At 41.9% G+C, this 18,288-nt stretch overlaps 3 protein-coding genes across 4 annotated transcripts; 2 read left to right on the forward strand and 1 right to left on the reverse strand.

Annotated features, from left to right (window-relative positions):
• The first annotated feature begins 813 nt into the window (after positions 1-813).
• LOC147048924 (calcium/calmodulin-dependent protein kinase II inhibitor 2-like) lies at positions 814-1,745 on the forward strand. The gene is made up of 2 exons (XM_085924567.1): positions 814-1,045; positions 1,531-1,745. Exons 1-2 carry the CDS (start codon positions 877-879, stop codon positions 1,602-1,604), a joined length of 243 nt encoding a protein of 80 aa, XP_085780693.1. The 5' UTR covers positions 814-876; the 3' UTR covers positions 1,605-1,745.
• Positions 1,746-8,286: 6,541 nt separating this feature from the next.
• Positions 8,287-13,749, forward strand: LOC147048925 (ATP-dependent RNA helicase DDX19B-like). Of its 2 annotated transcripts, none has more exons than XM_085924505.1 (12): positions 8,287-8,513; positions 8,969-9,008; positions 9,093-9,164; positions 9,470-9,605; positions 9,896-9,988; positions 10,073-10,175; positions 10,290-10,404; positions 10,493-10,670; positions 10,830-11,067; positions 11,249-11,411; positions 11,687-11,878; positions 11,998-13,749. In XM_085924505.1, exons 1-12 carry the CDS (start codon positions 8,451-8,453, stop codon positions 12,057-12,059), a joined length of 1,455 nt encoding a protein of 484 aa, XP_085780631.1. In that variant the 5' UTR covers positions 8,287-8,450; the 3' UTR covers positions 12,060-13,749. The 2 variants fall into 2 exon arrangements, with proteins under 2 accessions (XP_085780631.1, XP_085780632.1); XM_085924506.1 differs by having other exon boundaries at positions 9,096-9,164.
• On the reverse strand, positions 13,728-17,773 carry pusl1 (pseudouridine synthase like 1). The gene is made up of 8 exons (XM_085924507.1): positions 17,524-17,773; positions 17,388-17,448; positions 17,038-17,225; positions 15,456-15,605; positions 14,470-14,640; positions 14,247-14,301; positions 14,023-14,185; positions 13,728-13,821 (listed from the first exon to the last, which is right to left on the reverse strand). The coding sequence occupies exons 1-8, from the start codon at positions 17,589-17,591 to the stop codon at positions 13,757-13,759; spliced, it is 921 nt and encodes a 306-aa protein (XP_085780633.1). The 5' UTR covers positions 17,592-17,773; the 3' UTR covers positions 13,728-13,756.
• Positions 17,774-18,288: the final 515 nt, after the last annotated feature.

The raw sequence follows: 18,288 nt of genomic DNA on the forward strand, positions 1-18,288 counted from the left end.
GAAGACGTCATAAAACTATATTTGATATCTTTCTTTTTACACACAGCTTTTGACGATTAAAGTATTCCTGCTACTTTTCGTCCTCGTGTTGATTGTTACTGGGCTTATTTCTTTTACAATGACATTGCTTGAAATATTACAATCATAACAGATTAGTGAAAAACAAGGGCACTTAGAGGCCAAAGGTCAAATATAAACGATACTGCCACCTACTGGCCTGAGTCTTTCCTTCATTCCTGCTGTCCAAATAAACTGCACAATTGTGTCTTCCATGTTTTGGCATCTCTGCCTCGTTGAGTGGTGGCTTTCCCACACAGTACATCCACGCAGCAGAATTTCGGAGTGCAAATCCTAAATTGTGTCTTCTCTTTGTATGTTGTTTTTTTTGCTTTGCTTTTGCACCAGAGACCCCCCCTCCCCCCCTCCCTCGCCAGGTCTCCCCGGGATCCGCGTTTTGCATCGCTCTTGTATATTGCATCTCTCCCTCACATTTTCCGTGCCAGCGACTCCGTGCAGTGGGCGCAACCACCGCGATTCTCCATCACCAAAACCAACACGCTTCTCTTTTTTTTTTTTTTTTTTTTTAGACAACCATCGACAGAAAGCAGAGAGAAACGGAATACGATTTTTTTTTTTTTTTTTAAATAATGTTGCTCAAGCTGCACGATTGGATGATTTAAGGACATTTCCAGTGTTTTATTCCTGAGACACACACACGTGTGTTGTGGGTAAACAACATAAGAACTCGATCGTGTGTGTCGTTTTCTTTTCTTTTTTTTTTTTCTCCTCTTCTTGTTCTTTGTTGTTGTTCACGCGATCGGCGAGGAGCTTCACGCTTAGCGCGCCTGGTATTTTTGCTCAAAGACGCATCTGAAAATGTCGGAAGTGCTGCCTTTCAACGAAGAAAAAATGAGTCATTATGGAAACGAAGGCGACGAGGAACACCTTTCCTTCACCTGTCGCCTTCAAGACACCAACAACTTCTTCAACAGTTCGCAGAATAAACGTCCGCCCAAGCTGGGACAAATAGGCCGCAGCAAACGGGGTAGGTACATATATTTTTGGAATATATTAAATTAAATTGGCATGCGTGTTATTAAGCCATGATATGGATGTGTCACCATCATCCTCCTCTGAAATTATTGCATTTGTGTTCTTTATTTATTTTTTCATTTGCTATTGTCTGTGCAGCACTAGTCCGATGCGCAACGCCATCCGACTTAATTCCCATTTGCATAAAGACAAAAAGAGTGTCTATGTTTGTGCTGCATTCCTGATGGTGAATCCCGATGTGACTTGCACATGCGCACTTGATGTGGTGCACAACTTGCATGTACAGTATGTGCATCATTTCTGCATTTGTTTGCATGTCCTGCACCTCTAAATTGCTTCATGCATGCATTCACATCACGATTGTTATTTTATTTCCCTCCTACAAGCCGCTTGGCACAAACAATGATAATGAGCTTTAATTTGTTAGTCAGACTAAAGCCTCTTCATTAACACGCCCCCCCCCCCTGTCATCCGCAGTGGTGATCGAGGATGAGGCCGGCAATGACGATGCACTGAAAAATGGTACAGAGAAGACCCCGGCGGACGCTTAGAAATGCCCCCTCCCTAAAGACACTCTTGATTTTTTTTTTTTTTTAAATGATGATATTTACCCGTTGTAATCCAAAGACATTGTATATAAGCACTTTGTTTCATGTGGCAGCAAGCAGCACTTACACACACCCTCCTCTCCACGGCAGTCACGGCCATCTGGGTGATGCACACCCAGAGGCAGCAAAGAGACCCCCAGGTGGACCCCACCACCAGCACCCCCCCCCCCCCCCCCCCTAGAAGAAGGGGTTTTGCCATAAATCCAAAAGCTGGAGAAGGATGGAGAAGGGGGTGGGGCTTCAGATGGGCAAAGGAGAGAAATCAGGGAGAGGATGCAGAAATTCATATTCAATAGAAACAAAAGCACACATTTCTGCTATAACTGTCAAAATGATATATATATAGATATCAGTGTATACATTTGTATATAGGGAATACATTTTCTTGCACAAGTTTGGTATCTATTTCTCTTTGTTTTGAGGGAAACAATGTGTTGCAGTGAATCTTTGTTGTTTACGTATGTTGAGGATTTTCTTTTGCCCAATTTTATTCTCGATGTTGCCTGTTTTTTTTTTTTGTTACCTTTTGCAGCTGGCATTTATTTCTTTATGACGTACCTACCACCTATGCGTGTGAGCTTCCCGGGCTTTCACCTTGATTGGTTGATACGCACCCTGTTGCTAAACTATTTATATTGCATTGTGCATCATCGTGTGTGTGTGCGTGTGTGTGTGTGCCAAACCTGAGGTGAACACCGTGCCGCACCGGACAAGTGGTTCTTCTTTTTGTGCTTTTACATTGACTTCTAAAAGTGATTTGTTGTTGTTGTTTTTTTTTAGGGCTAACACTTAAAATACCAACTCATGCATGGCGACGTTAAAAATCATGCATGCACAGCAACAGAACTTCTGAAACTTGTGTGTATTCTTGAAGCACCTCGTGAAACAGCTTTGAATGACAAACCTCAAGCAGCAGACTTAATACTGTACTGTATCGTTCACTCCTATTTGTACAGTGGCCTCATATCTTGTAATAAAGGCGATAACAAACCATTTACTGTTTAAGGAAATGACCAGGTGGATTTTTGTTTTGTAATGTTTACAAGTGTAGCAAAAAACACAGAAGTCTAGTTTTATATGACGAGGGGTTGGACTTGGCAGACTTTTCAGATGTGTTGTGTACAGTTGATACTAGATTGTTTATCTGGCTGCCAAGGACGGTTAAATCGGCGTTTTCCACTGTGAGAAAGTAGCGTCCCATTCATCTGAACGATTGGAAGGAATCGAGAATGGGATACAAATGAACAAACAATAATAAAAAAAAAAAAAACTAAAAACATGCGTTGTGCTGTTGCTGTTGTTTTCACTTTTGATGTCCAAATGGCAATAATAAAGTTGTTGTTTGCATCCACTCATCCATTTCAGCTGGATCTTTTGAATCAAGTGCCGCTTTAGCTTCACGGCCGTGCAGATGCAAACGGGTGCACTGAGGCGTGAGCGACGCTGATGAGACGTGACATTTCCACCTTTAAATGATTCATGTTGTGTGACGAGCCAGTTGTCAGCGTGCGGCGTCTTGAGCGGGGACCGCCGTGATGCGGCCAGGGAATGGGACGCAAACACATCCAAGCACGCACGTCTATTTCAGTTCCAACCGCAGGCCGGACTAAACATATTGGCTTGTCTCTTCTCCTCCTCCTCTTGATAGACATGAAAGGGACTGCCTGGGTTCCGCTACCATGGTAACAGATGCACCTCACGTTGCCGGATGGATACTGCGGTGGGTTGGCTTGCGGAACAGTTTTTTCCCCCCAGCCTGGGCTTTTTGATAGCATCGCTAACTGTAATGGAATGTTCCCCTGTTCTTTTATCTCGTGGCGTGACCGCATTATCCCTTCTTCCGACCATGACGATGCACGCCGCTTACTGCAGCGACAGCCTTGTTCCCTCACGTGGGATAAGAGGCTGCACACTTTAGGCGGAATATTACTCGACTGCGCTACGTTCCCTCATCGGGAAAAGTTGAAGTTAAATTCCACGGTGTACCGAAACACAATTGTGGTTTGCTCACATGGGACAAAATATTGGAAAGCGCTTTGTACACATCTTACAGATTCTGTTCACTTCTAGCTGGGTAGACTTGAACGTGAAATAATTCTGGGACGCCATCTCAGCAATTACACTCCACGCTGAATTAATTACTACCTCTGGGGCTCAAAGGGAACTTTTATTAACTATAAGTCAGACACATTTTTTTGTCTCCTGAGGTATGACATATGAAATACTTGCTGGACATAAACAATAGCTTGTTAGCTTTCCTTCCTGACGACTCGGACCTCTCTTACACAGCAAGACAACCTCTTTACCATTTTTGTCTCATAACCTTGGAGCTGGTCATTGACCTCAAAGCTTGATGGAATGTGCTCGAGCATGAGAAGACGTTTGTATCTTGTGTGTAGGTTTTGTCTTCTGTATATGTGCTGAACTGGCTGTGGGATCAAGTATTCCCCGGCTGACGGGGCCTCTCCTGGGAATTCACAAGGCGACCACTCGTAGGACACCTAAAAGTCCTTGAAGGTATCTGGACAGCTTGTGTTTGTTTATTGAGTGAAATATTGAGATGATGGTACAGTAAGTCAGTTAAAAGCCACTTTGCTTGCCACTAAATTAATGATTGCAGATGACGTCAATCTTTCAACTGTGGTGGCTCTTAGATTGCAATCCAGTTTCAAGTCATTTTTAGCAAATTCTTGGCCCGGGGACATTGTCCTTGGGTGCTGTTTAAACAAAAGGGTAAGAATCCAAGTCTGGCAGATGGGACTGTCAGGACACAGCCATAAAAATTTTGGAAAAGCTGCTAAAAGGATCAAACAAGGGAGGATGCTGCATTAACGTGAAACAAGTGAGGAGAACAGGAAGTATCATGCGAGGAAGATTCACAGAGAGATTAGCCGATAAGAGAGGCATGGAGGGAAGAAGGGAAGAGAAAGAGAGAGCGAGTTCTCAATGATGAAATGAATGCCAGGGAGAAACCGTTCAGACCCACCAGATGGTTTCTATAGCAACCACATCCCCAGTCTCTCACACTCTCCATTTCTCTCTCTGCCTAGTTGCTCGGTTGCCGCTTCACGTCCATGCTGGGGAATCAACGACTGAGATCGAGCTTCATTTTGCTGCAGTGTTGTTTTCAAGCACAAAGAAACAACTTCATCTCATTGCATTTCCACTTTTGTACTTGACACTCACCTGTGCTGCATCATACCAAATGTTGTTTCATCCTAATAGATTGTCCTCTACCAAGTATTAAAAACATCCTTCTGTGTGATAAAGATGTACTTGTATACCTGCTGCTGCAAACCACAGCAAGAATAATAAACATGGTTGTTGTTTTTTTCCCCACCATGTAATATTACTATCTTTAAAAATAGAACTTTGGATATAGTTCTGTGTATGTGTACCTGAAGCTGTGTATTCCAGGGTTCTGTTGTGACAGCTAATTTCCATCTTTTGGAACAAGCTGTGCTTTAATTTATTCCCCAAATCATATTGGGCGTGATGCATCACAGTGCAGTGTGCACCAGGAACGGGGTCATGCGGAGTTCATCAATTAAAGAGACGTGCAGCGGCTGAAAAAAAAAACGTTTTTTATTCTCTCTCCTTTGGACCCTGGATCACTTTAATAGAAACAAAGTCATTTACAAAAACAACATGCGGGCGTTTTTTATTGCTGAGAGACAGATTACAATAGAAGCTCTGGGTATCACGTGTTTTGATATAAATGCACGTCGATAAAACATCGTGAATCTGCCAACAGCAGGTTGACATCATCCGAACAAATACACACTAGTCTTGATTATCCAAAGTGGTATGGTCAACAAAAGGGAAATGCTTGAGGGCCCCCCCCCCAGCTAATTCATGACTTGGAGATCATTTTTAAAACAGAACAAAATGATGGACCATCACGTTTTGGCAGAGTGGGTCTCCACAGGGCTCCTCAGGGGCTGGATGGCATGTAACTGTGCACGGCGCGTGCCTTGTGAATAAAAGATGCTGACCCAGATGGAAATTGGCCATCGGTTCATTAATTTGTCCTACATATGTGATTGGCCTGCACTCAAAATCAGAGGGTGACCGTTCAATAAGCTTGAGTGGAGTGCTCATTACGATACTATCGGGTCATGGTGACTTTTTTTCTCCAAATTGACTTGCTGCTTTCAAAATAGGAAATACAGTACAGGTTGATTGCATTTACACTTAAATGAGTGATATAAAATCATTTCCACTTTTCTCTTTTTGCAAAATGATGTTTTTTATTGTTGTTTTTTTGACTCCACCTGCAGTGTGATGAAAACTTTCAGCAAAGTAAGAGTTCCCACAGGTATAATGTATAAGAACAATACAAAGCTGCTTGAGGTCACCACTGGATCACAAACATAGTACATATATCGGCAGTTCTTTGAGCATGAATGAGCTGAGGGTGTTTTGTATCAACATTGCACCGAGCTCCTCTACATTATTGATATGCAATTTGACTGCCCGGCATCAATAAATTATGAAGGAATTGAAAATTGTTCAGCCGGGGCTGGAGAGCCTTGGAGCTCTTTGGCCCTGATAAGATGAATGAGCATGGACGATTGATGATCATCAATAGAAGTGAACTCCAAACTACACCGAGCCAACGGAAAGTCCGACTAATCTCGTTTCATGTTTTACAAAAAGGGCTCCGAGCTGTTTTGTCCCTATTGTGCTTTACGTAACAATCCAGCTGTTTTTCCTCAACCAGTTGGTGGAATGAAGACTCCCTCGAAGCAAGCAGGAACACTAATCCGAGGAAAGAAAATTCAACGTTGAAATAAAGTCACTCAAACATTTAACGATAAAGGCCGTATAGAAAGAACTTCAATGGAAAACTTTTTGTAAATTGTAAAATGCTGAGGACCAATATTCATTTTCATCTCAACAGGATCAGTCAGAAAGGTGGCTTTGTTGGTTTTCTGTCAGTCACCAAGATCAAGTCGAAAATATCCAGTATGCTTTGGGATGGGGCGGTCAGTGTGGGCTGAAACAAACATGTGAATTGACATGTTTTGTTTTCATTTTTATTTCTTTTTTTCTCATGGATTCTTGTCCTTTCTAAACATCCACTTTCCAATTTTCTTCTTAATTTCATTGCTATTTTGATGGAGATGGTGGAACAACATGTACACAAAAGCTCACGCCAAAGCAGTAAAGGCGCTTCATCCCCATTGAAATTCCAATGTGATGTCCACTCTGCACCATCAGCCTCTCCTCTGTGGCTCTAAGCCTGAGGAATACCAACCAGTAGTCAGGCCCCTCCTTGCATTTTCTCACGCATTCTCATTCCCCAACCGCTGTATGTTTGCACCCGTGGACGCATCCATGTCGCACCCTAAAGCGTGTTTATAGGCAAACTGTAATATAAGGCATTAAATAAATAATATGCACGATAACATGAGATAATTCACAAATCATCTAACTCATTCAAATATTTGGATTTATAATGTTCACTTAATCCATTCTGATATGATTGAAATAGCATCTATCGCTCATATATTTTAAGTCGAGTCAAAATATGACACCGCAGAAGCAAGAGCAAAGCTACTTTGTGTGAGCAGTAATGCATGATAGTATGCAGAAATCCAATTTCAACTTCATGCCTTCATAAAATGAGTCCTTATTTAGAGATTGGAAGTCCTTCTCTCTTTCTTTCCCCAATTCTCTGGAGAGCTCATATCTTTTTCAGTTGCCATGGATATTTGTGGCGAGGCATGTGATTGGATGCTACCGTATAAATGCTCCTTCAGGTCTTTGGCAAATTTCTCTCCAAAACTGATGATAAGCACCTCCAAGCATCCTCATTCTCACATGTTGGGATGTTTCACTCATCTACTATGTTATGCAAAAGGCATAGGAGAGGATTGGACTCACACACAGAAGAGAAAAGAGCACCGTGTGTTGACCCCCAGTTGATGGAACTAAGATCAATGCAATCTTCTGCAGCACAATCCCAAGCCAGTGTCATCTTCTATCTATCTATCTCTCTCTCTCTCTCACTCTTTGTGTAAAACTGCATGGGGAAATGTGTGAAATCAATTTTGTATTCAATTAAAGAGGAGACAGACAGCCACTGTGGCCTGACTGCAGAGGTCACCCTGAGTGTGCGCCCTGTGTGATGGCAAACACGTGTGTGTCCATGCACAAACACACACCCAAACACATTAGAGCAGCAGGAACGGGGAGAAAGTATTTGAACTGTATGTGCTTGTGTGAATGTGAGTATGAGGTCATTATTACATTTTCGGTGTTTAATTATTATATATATATAATATTATATTATGTATCTATATCGTCCCAAGCACTACAGAAAATGGACGAATGATTAGGAAACAAGTATTATCCTACATAGTAAAGTTACAGCCTTGACAGTATCCATGAAAACATTATCAAACATAATTAAGATTTAATTAGTAATTACTAGAAATGAAAAATACTGTCGTCTACAAATATATTAGTGCTAACAGGGTAATCTTCAAACCTAGACCTAATTTTGACTACTTTCAACACTTTTGTTTTGTAAAATCAGAACAATAATTTTCCCAGTATTCCTTTTTTGTTTGAGCGACATCCTGCTAGGAACCTTTGATTACGGGGGAACTGTTTCCCTGCACTTTATTTCCACTCGGTTGACGTTGCTGTTGTACAAGGCTCTCAGTCGGTATTAGCACGCCATTGTGACTGTGAAGTATTGGATTCTACTTTTCTCTCGCATACTGTCTGAGACATTTCCAGAGTTTTAGTTTTTAAAAGAACGACAAAGGGAAAACAACGATGGCTTCGGACTCTTGGGCCCAGGCTGTTGACGCACAGGAAGCGGGAGCGGAATCAGTAAATGTAAATTTGCTAGTTCACGTTGAGTTAGCCTTGAAGAGGTTTAAGTCACAGGCCTAGCGTTGTAAAAAATATGAATGCTTACTATTTGTTTAATGCCAGACATTGTTTCAATACAAATACTGCGCTTCGGATATGTGCTTAGTTAAAATGCAAGCGCTAAAATGCGCCAAATTAGCCGTTAAAGAATTGCTGCGTGCCTTGTGCGTTGCTAGCTTTGGCAGAAGCTACCATCAAAGAGGTAATTCATTGAGACAGCTTGAACTGGCTGGCAACTGAATGATGCAAGAGGTTCTAAAATAGCTTAACCTGAATAAGTAGAAGCATTGGCTTCTTGTAGATTTGTGCTTTCCAAGTTTTATGTTTCAGGGTCACGTTTATAAATATATATACCATTTTGACCATTACTGCCGTTCACATATTTTTCTTGTCAACTGTGGTAAACTGTTTTTCCACAGATTGGAAACCTTCAGCTAAAGGATGCACCTGGAGAAAACGGTATGTTTGCAAAGTTATGAGACTTCATTTCAAGCATGAAAAGGCTATAAAAGAGATTTTGCTAAGGAACATCTGTATCATCAGCAGGCAGTACTGTTGCAAAGTCAGAAGCGGGAGATAAGACTCCAGGAAAGACTACAGATGAAGATGAACGCGGTGAGTTGATGTGATTATGTATTCCCATACAGTCATTGAATTGTTTTCTCACCCCAAACAATTGTGCTGACAAAATTATGGACCGAATAGACATGATAGAGATAAAATGTAGAACATCAAAGTAAAAAGCTGTGATCCAATACAGCAAAATGTCCGTCAGTATAGGTGTTCGTAAGTAGAGGCACCACTCTTTATGCAAGTTTATCATGGTCGCTTTTACTCGTATGCTTTGCATGGTCCTTCAGATCACTAACAATTCCTCGTTCCCATCTTAAAAACGCAATTTCTAATCTTTTTTTCCGCAGAAGACAAAGCGGCCCAGTCATTGTTGAACAAGTTAATCAGAAGTAATCTTGTCAACACTACAAATCAAGTTGAAGTGCTTCAGAAGGATCCCAACTCTCCACTGTACTCTGTAAAATCCTTTGAGGAGTTGCGACTGTAAGTGTATCATTCTTTAATTTATTCATGATCCCTCTTGTGTGTCCTGACAGTGATTTGGTGCATCTGTCATGAATGAAGAATGAGCTCATGTCTGTAGATGTTATTCAATAAAAGACACGTTATGCATTACACACCACGGCAGATGCACTCGTATTGAAAAGAGAAAAAAAAAGAAAAAAAAACACTGTCCTGTGGCAGAAGTGCTAGATTTTCATTACATGCCTAATTTGTTGTATTCCGGCTAAACTTGATCAATAGACCATAAATACTTTTTCTCATATGTGCAGTAAACCACAGCTCCTTCAGGGTGTCTACGGCATGGGTTTTAACCGGCCCTCCAAAATCCAGGAGACGGCTTTACCTATGATGCTCGCTGAACCGTGAGTATGCTGTACATTGACTGTGATGTGCTACTTTTCTGAACTAAATAAATAAAGTCAGTTTGTTTTGATTATTCTGTTTAGTCCACAGAATCTAATCGCCCAGTCTCAGTCGGGAACAGGAAAAACCGCTGCCTTTGTGCTTGCCATGCTCAGCCACGTCAATCCAGACAACAAATATCCCCAGGTTATTTTTATTTTCTTTTAAATCAGTGATCCAAATGACTGCAGATGGGGTTATCCTTAGTCCTTGTGTGACCTGCGAATTAGATTTCTAAATCTCTTTTTCCTTTTCCATCAGTGCCTGTGTTTGTCACCCACCTATGAACTGGCGCTTCAGACCGGCAAAGTCATTGAGCAGATGGGCAAAAACTATCCTGAAGTCAAACTGGTTTACGCCATACGAGGAAATAGGCGTAAGTTCATATCAAGTGCCGTGTTGACTTTGTCGTCCGGTATACGGCGTGTTTTTGTGTTGACAAAGTTTCTTTGAAAATTTTCCAGTGCAGCGAGGCGTGAAGCTTCAGGAACAGATAGTCATTGGCACGCCCGGCACCATGCTGGACTGGTGCAGCAAATTGAAGTTCATTGATCCCGAGAAGATTCGGGTGTTTGTCCTGGATGAGGCTGATGTCATGATCGCGACGCAGGGTCACAAAGACCAGAGTATTCGCATCCAGCGGTAAAAATGAATATTAGTAAAAAAAAAAAAGATGCACGCCTGAAAATTTAGATGTTCCTGTAGGTGCCCAGGAATATGGGAGTTCACTTTGTGTCTATGTTCAGATTTGGAGTTTCCACTGAAGGATGCGACAATTTAAATTTGTTCATTGCTACACAGGATGCTGCCCAAAAACTGCCAGATGTTGCTGTTCTCAGCTACCTTTGAGGAGACCGTGTGGGATTTCGCCAGGCGCATCGTGCCCGACCCAAATATCATCAAATTGAAAAGAGAGGAGGAGACGCTGGATACTATCAAGCAGTACTATGTGTTGTGCAACAGCAAGGAGGAAAAGTTTGAAGCCCTGTGCAACATCTATGGCGCCATCACCATAGCCCAGGCTATGATTTTCTGCCATGTGAGGCACTTCCCAATTGATAGATTATGAATGGTATCACATTTTCCTGAGAAATGTTCCAGAGTTTAGAAAGAACTTTACGACTGGCGTCGTTTTCCACATGAAGCATAAATCCGTTATGTTCCTCGAGTGTCTGGCTGCTATATGAACTGGTGACTCTGCTTTCCTTCGTGCGATCCAGACAAGAAAGACCGCAGGCTGGCTGGCGGGAGAGCTTTCCAAAGAGAACCACCAGGTGGCGCTGCTCAGCGGGGAGATGCAAGTGGAGCAGAGGGCGGCTGTCATTGAACGCTTCAGAAATGGAAAGGAGAAGGTGCTTGTCACCACAAATGTCTGTGCCAGAGGTGAGGAGGAACCCATGCAGACCAAGTTGATCATGAATATGTATGTATAGTAAAAAAGACAACAGAAAAATACTTTAAATTGGACAAATGTCACAAAATTAAGGTGGTGATGTGACGGCCTAGCTATAGAAGTAATCCAGGGTGTCGATGCTCTTTTCACAATTTTAGTAATTTATTACAAAAGCAAATAACTGAAATCTGTAGATATTTAACAATGATTTAGTCTTACACCTCTCGCCTCATTTTTTTCTTCTTCTTCTTTTGCTGTTCACCAGGAATTGATGTGGAGCAGGTATCGGTGGTGATCAATTTTGACCTACCTGTAGACCAGGAGGGTAACCCAGACAACGAGACATACCTGCATAGGATTGGCCGCACGGGTCGCTTTGGCAAAAGGGGGCTGGCCATCAACATGGTGGACAGTAGAATGAGTATGAACATTCTCAACAGGATCCAGGAGCATTTTAGTAAGTATTTATCCTTGCCACTATCTATTGTATTGGCCAGGTTCAATGTATCTGTGCATTTTTATTCGTTCACTGGCAGAAAAAAAAAAAAAAACACTCGCTGGTTTTCTCTTTTCCAGATAAGAAAATTGAAAAACTTGACACACACGATCTGGATGAAATCGAGAAAATCGCCAACTGAAAGACAAGTGTGCTGACAAAGTGGACGCCAGCTAGACTTGCGCTCTGCAAAGACTGTTTGCTTCTCGATGCTGGCTTTTTAAGTTTGTATTTTATTTGAAGCCGGTAGGGTCGGGTGGGGGGGCAAAACCACATATACTGCACGTTTACATACACTTCAGTCTGTGGAACATACCCTATTTCACTCTTTTTACTAGAATAAAATTTTATTTTGTAATGCTGAAAAAGAGACTCGCCTTGTAGACGTTGAAACTGTCAAGTTACTCCTAAAAGCCCATTTGAATCTGCTGTTCATGCATATATGAACATTTTTCATGAATGTATCCTCTTTAGGTCATTACAACATTGACAGTGTGTGGAAAGGGTGAAGTTGGGTATACTGCTGATTGGGTGATGACTGATGGATGGATTCTATGCAAATTTCCAGTCTGCTCACATGACAGAAAATGAAATGAACCTCAACGTTCACGTGACAGAAATGAAATTAACCTCAACTTATCTTCAGGGTGTGTAGCCAAATGCCAAAATGGAGATGACCTACTAATAACTCCTCAACATTTTCGATCATTCTGGATTAAGCCCAGTCACGCGTCCCTCACAATTTTATTTATAGAGTATTAAGACTGCTCCGCTGTAACATATAGTTGTCGTTTTTAAACATGTCACATGATTCTTAAGTTTTTTGTTTTTTTTTTTTAAAAGATTTGAACCAGTAAGGTTCGATGTGATTTTGTCTCACAATCTCCTCAGTCAGGGTTGGACTTGTGCGCCATTCTTCATCATCCAAACTACAAAGTTCTCAATGATTGTGAGTGAGATAAATACACAAAGCCTTCCTCAAGTGCATTATGTATTCATATGCTTTTTTTTGGTAATCCAAAATATTGGACTTCACATGCTGAATGACACTTGAAATTTTTATCTATTGAACTCTTAAACCAAATGCTGAATTGACTTGAGGACCTATGCCAATCAGATTTACTGTGTTTAAAAAAAACAAAAAAAAAAACACGGTCGCATAATAGAGGACGTGTACTTGTGTACACATTTAAAATCTACGGGGACAAATAAATGGTGTGACTGATTTAGTGTCACTTCTGAGAAGTGCAAAAACACATTCCTCACGAGGTTCAACTTTGACTGTCGCAGCTTTAGAGAAGAAAAAAAAGAAAAGATTGTCTGTATCCGTGGCAGTGACTGAACATGTGAGATCAGTCCTTCAAATCATTGAAGGACTGCAAAGGGTCATTTTGAACCTTCAACAAACCTCATTTAGTTCCCACTGCCACTGTCAACAATGGCGACGGTGGTCCGCTTTTATTCATTCCTGTTTGCAGGAAATACATGCAGCCAAATATAAGGCTTGAGTACTAAATATCCACATGGATCATCTGTGAAAACAAAAAGCGTGTATGCAGTTTTATTTGGACATGTGTGTGGTATGCCACAGTCTTGTTGAGATGCGCACACAGCAGCTGCACTCTCCATGTTGTAAACCTTGTTTGATATTAGAAGATACCTTTGTGTTCATGTACACACAGGAAGTAGTCTTAAGAGTAATGCTGAGCTACGGATACACTCATTGTATTCATTTGAATAAAAAAAATGTGGAGGTTGGTCAACTGTTTGCAGCGTCCTATGTGTCATACAACAAAAAGCAGTAGAGAGGCTTCAATAAAAACTTTATTCAATGGAGGTTCAGTTTGGAGTTTGTGCATCACTCAGCAAAACTTCACTTGAGGTTTTTGGTGAGAGCAGCAGATCTGATGGAACATAAAATAGTTTTTTTTTTTTAGTCATTAACATATCACACCTAACTTTTTCTACACTACAGATGCATGAAGCCCCACGAGATGATTGCTTGTTTTATTTAATACATTGTACGATTTCCCATAAAGTATGAAGTCATTTACAAAAAAAAAAAAGTCAAGTATCATCTGTGATTCAATTGATGGCTCACTTACCCGACTTGTTGTAGTCCACCCTGGTGAGGAAGAGGCCACGGGCTGGAGCAACGAGATTCCGTGGATAAGCCATAGTGTCCCGAGCCTCCATGATGTCTTTCAGCTCGGTGAGTGAAATCCTTCCCTGGCCCACGGCCACGAGGGCTCCCGTCATTCTGCGCACCTGAAGCAACAATCGTGCACTGTGATCACGGAATTCCAGGAGAGAACATAATGCAACGTACCTGCTTGTATAAAAATGATCTGCTTTGAAAAGTCATCTCCCAAAATGGAATTTTTCTGCAAGATACCGTGGAACCATGTTAGAGTATCCATTTTGGCATGCGTACATAAAACATTGATTGGCAGATTGGTAGACCTTTTCCTCAAATGAGTTGGTGATTATTAATTCATCAAGAAACGCTTAACAATACTGAATGTCCACTTTACTCGTTAAACCCTGTTTACCTGTGGAAGTGCTCACATGCAAATGCTCTCCCAGGCTGTATGCTGGCGACATCCAGCGTCTTGACGGGATTTTTGAAAGGCATGTCGGAGTTGACTGCCCTGAAGCTGCCGAAGTCGTGAGTTCCCATCAACGTGGCGGCCGCTTCGCTCATTGCTTCCATATCCAGCTCCCTGACAACAATCAAAAATCATATTTAGGAGATAAGTTGTACAGATCGGTTGAGTTCTTAAGCCTGTTCAACAGACATGGAAATGAATTTGTACGACCACGTCACCTTAAAGGCAACAGTTTCAAAACACGCGACTGAAGGTTTACTCGCATTTTAAACTTAACACGATGACTCGGCAAATCTAAGAAGTTCGTTTTGTTTTGTTTTGTGGAGGTCATCGTGATTCGGCTGCTTTGACAAAAGCAGATGAGAGAGGGGGACATTTTTCTTTCAGCGGTGACATAGGAGTAGATCAAACGGGGACGGAAGGACGAGGCGGATGCTGAAAATGTGAGACGGGATAACGAAGCCAAAGGAAGGAGGGAGGGAAGACTGATCAGGAGAGCGAGAGAGGAAGACGTGTGGGTGCTGCTCGGCATGTGTTTAAGCCCGCAGCTTATCTTGGCCTACTTTCCGCCCTCCCTAAAAAAAAAAAAAAAAAAAGACGACAAATGCTCTTACAGTACGTGCTCCCTAAAATGTGTTTCATCACGCTCCTGCTTCCAATTCCCGCCAAGAGAACATCATGTCAGCAGCAAATCTCTCCCAAAAGCATTCCCCTCTCTTTTTTTTTTTTCTCACCCCGACATCCATTGTTTCCCACATCTTTGTTTTTGGGACGTCGGCTCGGATAAAACGTTTGACTTGAGTCCACTGGCCCTAATTTGCAGTTGCGACTGAGCACATGTGGATTATTCATGTGTCTAACATGTTATTGTTTCTGCAAGGCTTGTTGGGGGGGGCTCGGGGAATCATACACGCACACTGTTAACTCACGTGTGGCGGAGATTCCAGCACATGTCGCGTTCAACCAGGGGAAGCTGAGAAGGATGGGAAATCCCCAGGGCGATACGGTAGACGTACGTCCGGGAGAGGGCTCGAAAACGGGCGTGGAAGTCATCTGGCACGCGATAGGCGCGAGTGACGCTGGAAAACATTTGTCATCATTGGAATATTACAATACAGGAAAGGTCACTCAAAACAGGAAAGGTCACGCTGCTAGCTAGCAAGGCTAATGGCGACGACTGTTCAAAAACCATCCTTCGTTCTCTCCCACGTTGGAACAGATGGTTTTCTAATACAAGTGATAAAACCTGTGCATGGGTCTAAAATGCCAATGATGCAGCTTTTATACAAAAGCGCAGCCATTGTCAGAAGAGCCGAGCGCTTACGCTCAAATATTTCGGATTTGTTCAGGTTGAGACGAGCTTTGATGTGCATCCAGCAGAGGGACACTGAACACTTTCCTGCTTGTGACATTTCGATCACGCTTTCTTTTGATATCAGATCCACTGATGGGAAACAATGAATGGAATTAAGGTCAGTGTCATTTCCAATCACCGCATCTGCTTTGAATTCAAACTGGGCACAATGGTGAAGCACCACATGAAGAAATCCTGCTTGGATGTTGCCATATGTATTTTTCTTCTCAAATCGTACGTAATGAGCTGTTTCGTTGATCAGCTGTCAGAAAATGGAAACTGAGCTGGTGTTTTCACAACATGTATTGTCAATGATGCATACTTTTTTTTTGTTATCGTACTGCCGTCGGTTAATCTTGGAAACAATGTTGGTTGCAAAAAAAAAAAAAAAGGCTTGGTTGGCATGTTCACGCATGTGTCAAACAGGAGGTGACCCGTCGGAAGGTGGCAGGGTGGAGAAAGATGCTGGATGCATCATACATGCATGCTAGCAGGCCTATTTCTGCTCACCGACTTACATTAGAGAGCTCAGTGCCCGAGTGTGTGTGTGTGTGTGTGTGTGTGTGTGTGTGTGTGTGTTTCCAGTGCACGAGAAGAGAAAGTAGGTTACGAGGGAGGGGATCGGATGCGACACGTGGCATTTGAAAGCTTTACATCTTCTCGTGGCACCTGCTGAAATGTGAAGTGACAGCGTTTGCAAAAACAAACACATTAAAACATCACCACATCCTTCTATTCTACAAAAAAAAAAAAACAGGCTGCCAACTCACAATCAGTAAACAGTGTCAATGGGGGGAGACCCAATAAATTCTGTTTTGGGTCCAAATTTTGGAAACCCTTGGATCTCAGGAGACAATACAATGTGTTGCGTTCATCCTGAAAGTTTGCACTCGTCGAGGAAAAAAGTTATTTCCATTGGGTGTTGCAGATGCATACGTGTGTGTTATTGGATCCGAAAAAGCAGAGCGGAGAAAATCCTTTCGAACCTTCTCTCTGCAGGTTGGAGGATTAGTGGGATGCAAGTGGGATTGCTGGGATCCTTTCTGCTTCTCTCTCCCCCATTTGTTTCCCAAATTGGCTCGTTCTCCTTCACACTCTTGACTTCATCCCACTCTATACACACCAGTATGCTGCGAAAGATCATTGAATCGACATACCTAATTTGCTCCGGTTTGAGATGGTAATTGAGCGCCTCAATTAAAATGTCCTCAGTAAATGGCGGCTTGTCGTTCTTGCGTTGGAAATCAAAGTGGGCGGAGTTCGAGAGAGCGTGGACGCCACTATCTGTCCTGCTGGAAATGGACACAGATACTGGGTTGAGTGGCCTCAGTCTTCTTAATGCATTCTGTAGCCACAGAGAGAGGGGAGAGAGAGGAATCATTGGAAAGTTCTTTTTTTTTTTTTAAGATCCAGCCATCCAGTCTGTTGAACTTTCTCCACAAATGTGTTTTAATATTACTGGATACTAGGCCTATAATAGAGGATGTTTGATCATTAAGTTAGTTACCTCCAAGTGATCTTGGACCCCTTTTTTCTCCAGTTGATGTGGAGGCACTTTGACTGCACCACTGTATAAAACACAAAACAGTTTATACCAGTTATGCTACATACATAAAATGTACTGTATGCAAACAATAGCTTACCTGTATTTAGTTCCAATGTATTGGAAAAAGATGAGGTAACGTGTATGATTGGACATGACCGATGTCATTTGCAGTGCATGTTAAAAGGCTTGCATACTTAAAGGTTACAGAGGGACACTTGGAAAAAGTAAATGCATTGAATAACTAACTCATCAAGGGTGAACTGTTAAATGTCGCGCTGGTGCGTGCAGCAGAAGAGAAGATACTGTTGAATATGCTGCGAGTTACATCCGGATGGACGCATACTCGGATTTGTAGTCCGGAAGTGTAGTCTTCTGATAACCAGAGGACAACTCGCGTTCCGACAAATTTGATATGCTACATAGCAAAATGCAAATTAAAAGATATATGCACGTAGTGGTTCGTTACCAAAATCTGCATTTGCCGTTTTAAAATGTACGAGTTATAGTTGCAGTAGGACGTTTTCTGTTCTGTCGCATTTTGATGACGACATCATACGTCAGCAAGTAGTAGATTTCTGTCTCAATAAAAATGAATGAGAAAAAAATTATCTTTATAGGAAACAGACATGAAGAAGCACGATAAAGTTGTGAAAACTGCTTATATGGCTACGTAATGGATGGTGATTAAATGAAGTCATCTTGTTATTGCAGCAGTGTTCCAAATATGCATTTTCATGGAGACTGGATTTTGTGTCAGGAGATTGCAACGTGACTTTTGTGTAACTGTACGTAGCACTAAACAGGAAAAAAAGATTTAAATGTAAAAAGCACAATTTGTGAAGTTTGAATGCCAATGCAATAT

The sequence above is a fragment of the Syngnathus leptorhynchus genome, chromosome 11 (assembly GCF_054491065.1).
Source record: "Syngnathus leptorhynchus isolate UIUO chromosome 11, UIUO_Slep, whole genome shotgun sequence".
Taxonomy (NCBI): domain Eukaryota; kingdom Metazoa; phylum Chordata; class Actinopteri; order Syngnathiformes; family Syngnathidae; genus Syngnathus; species Syngnathus leptorhynchus.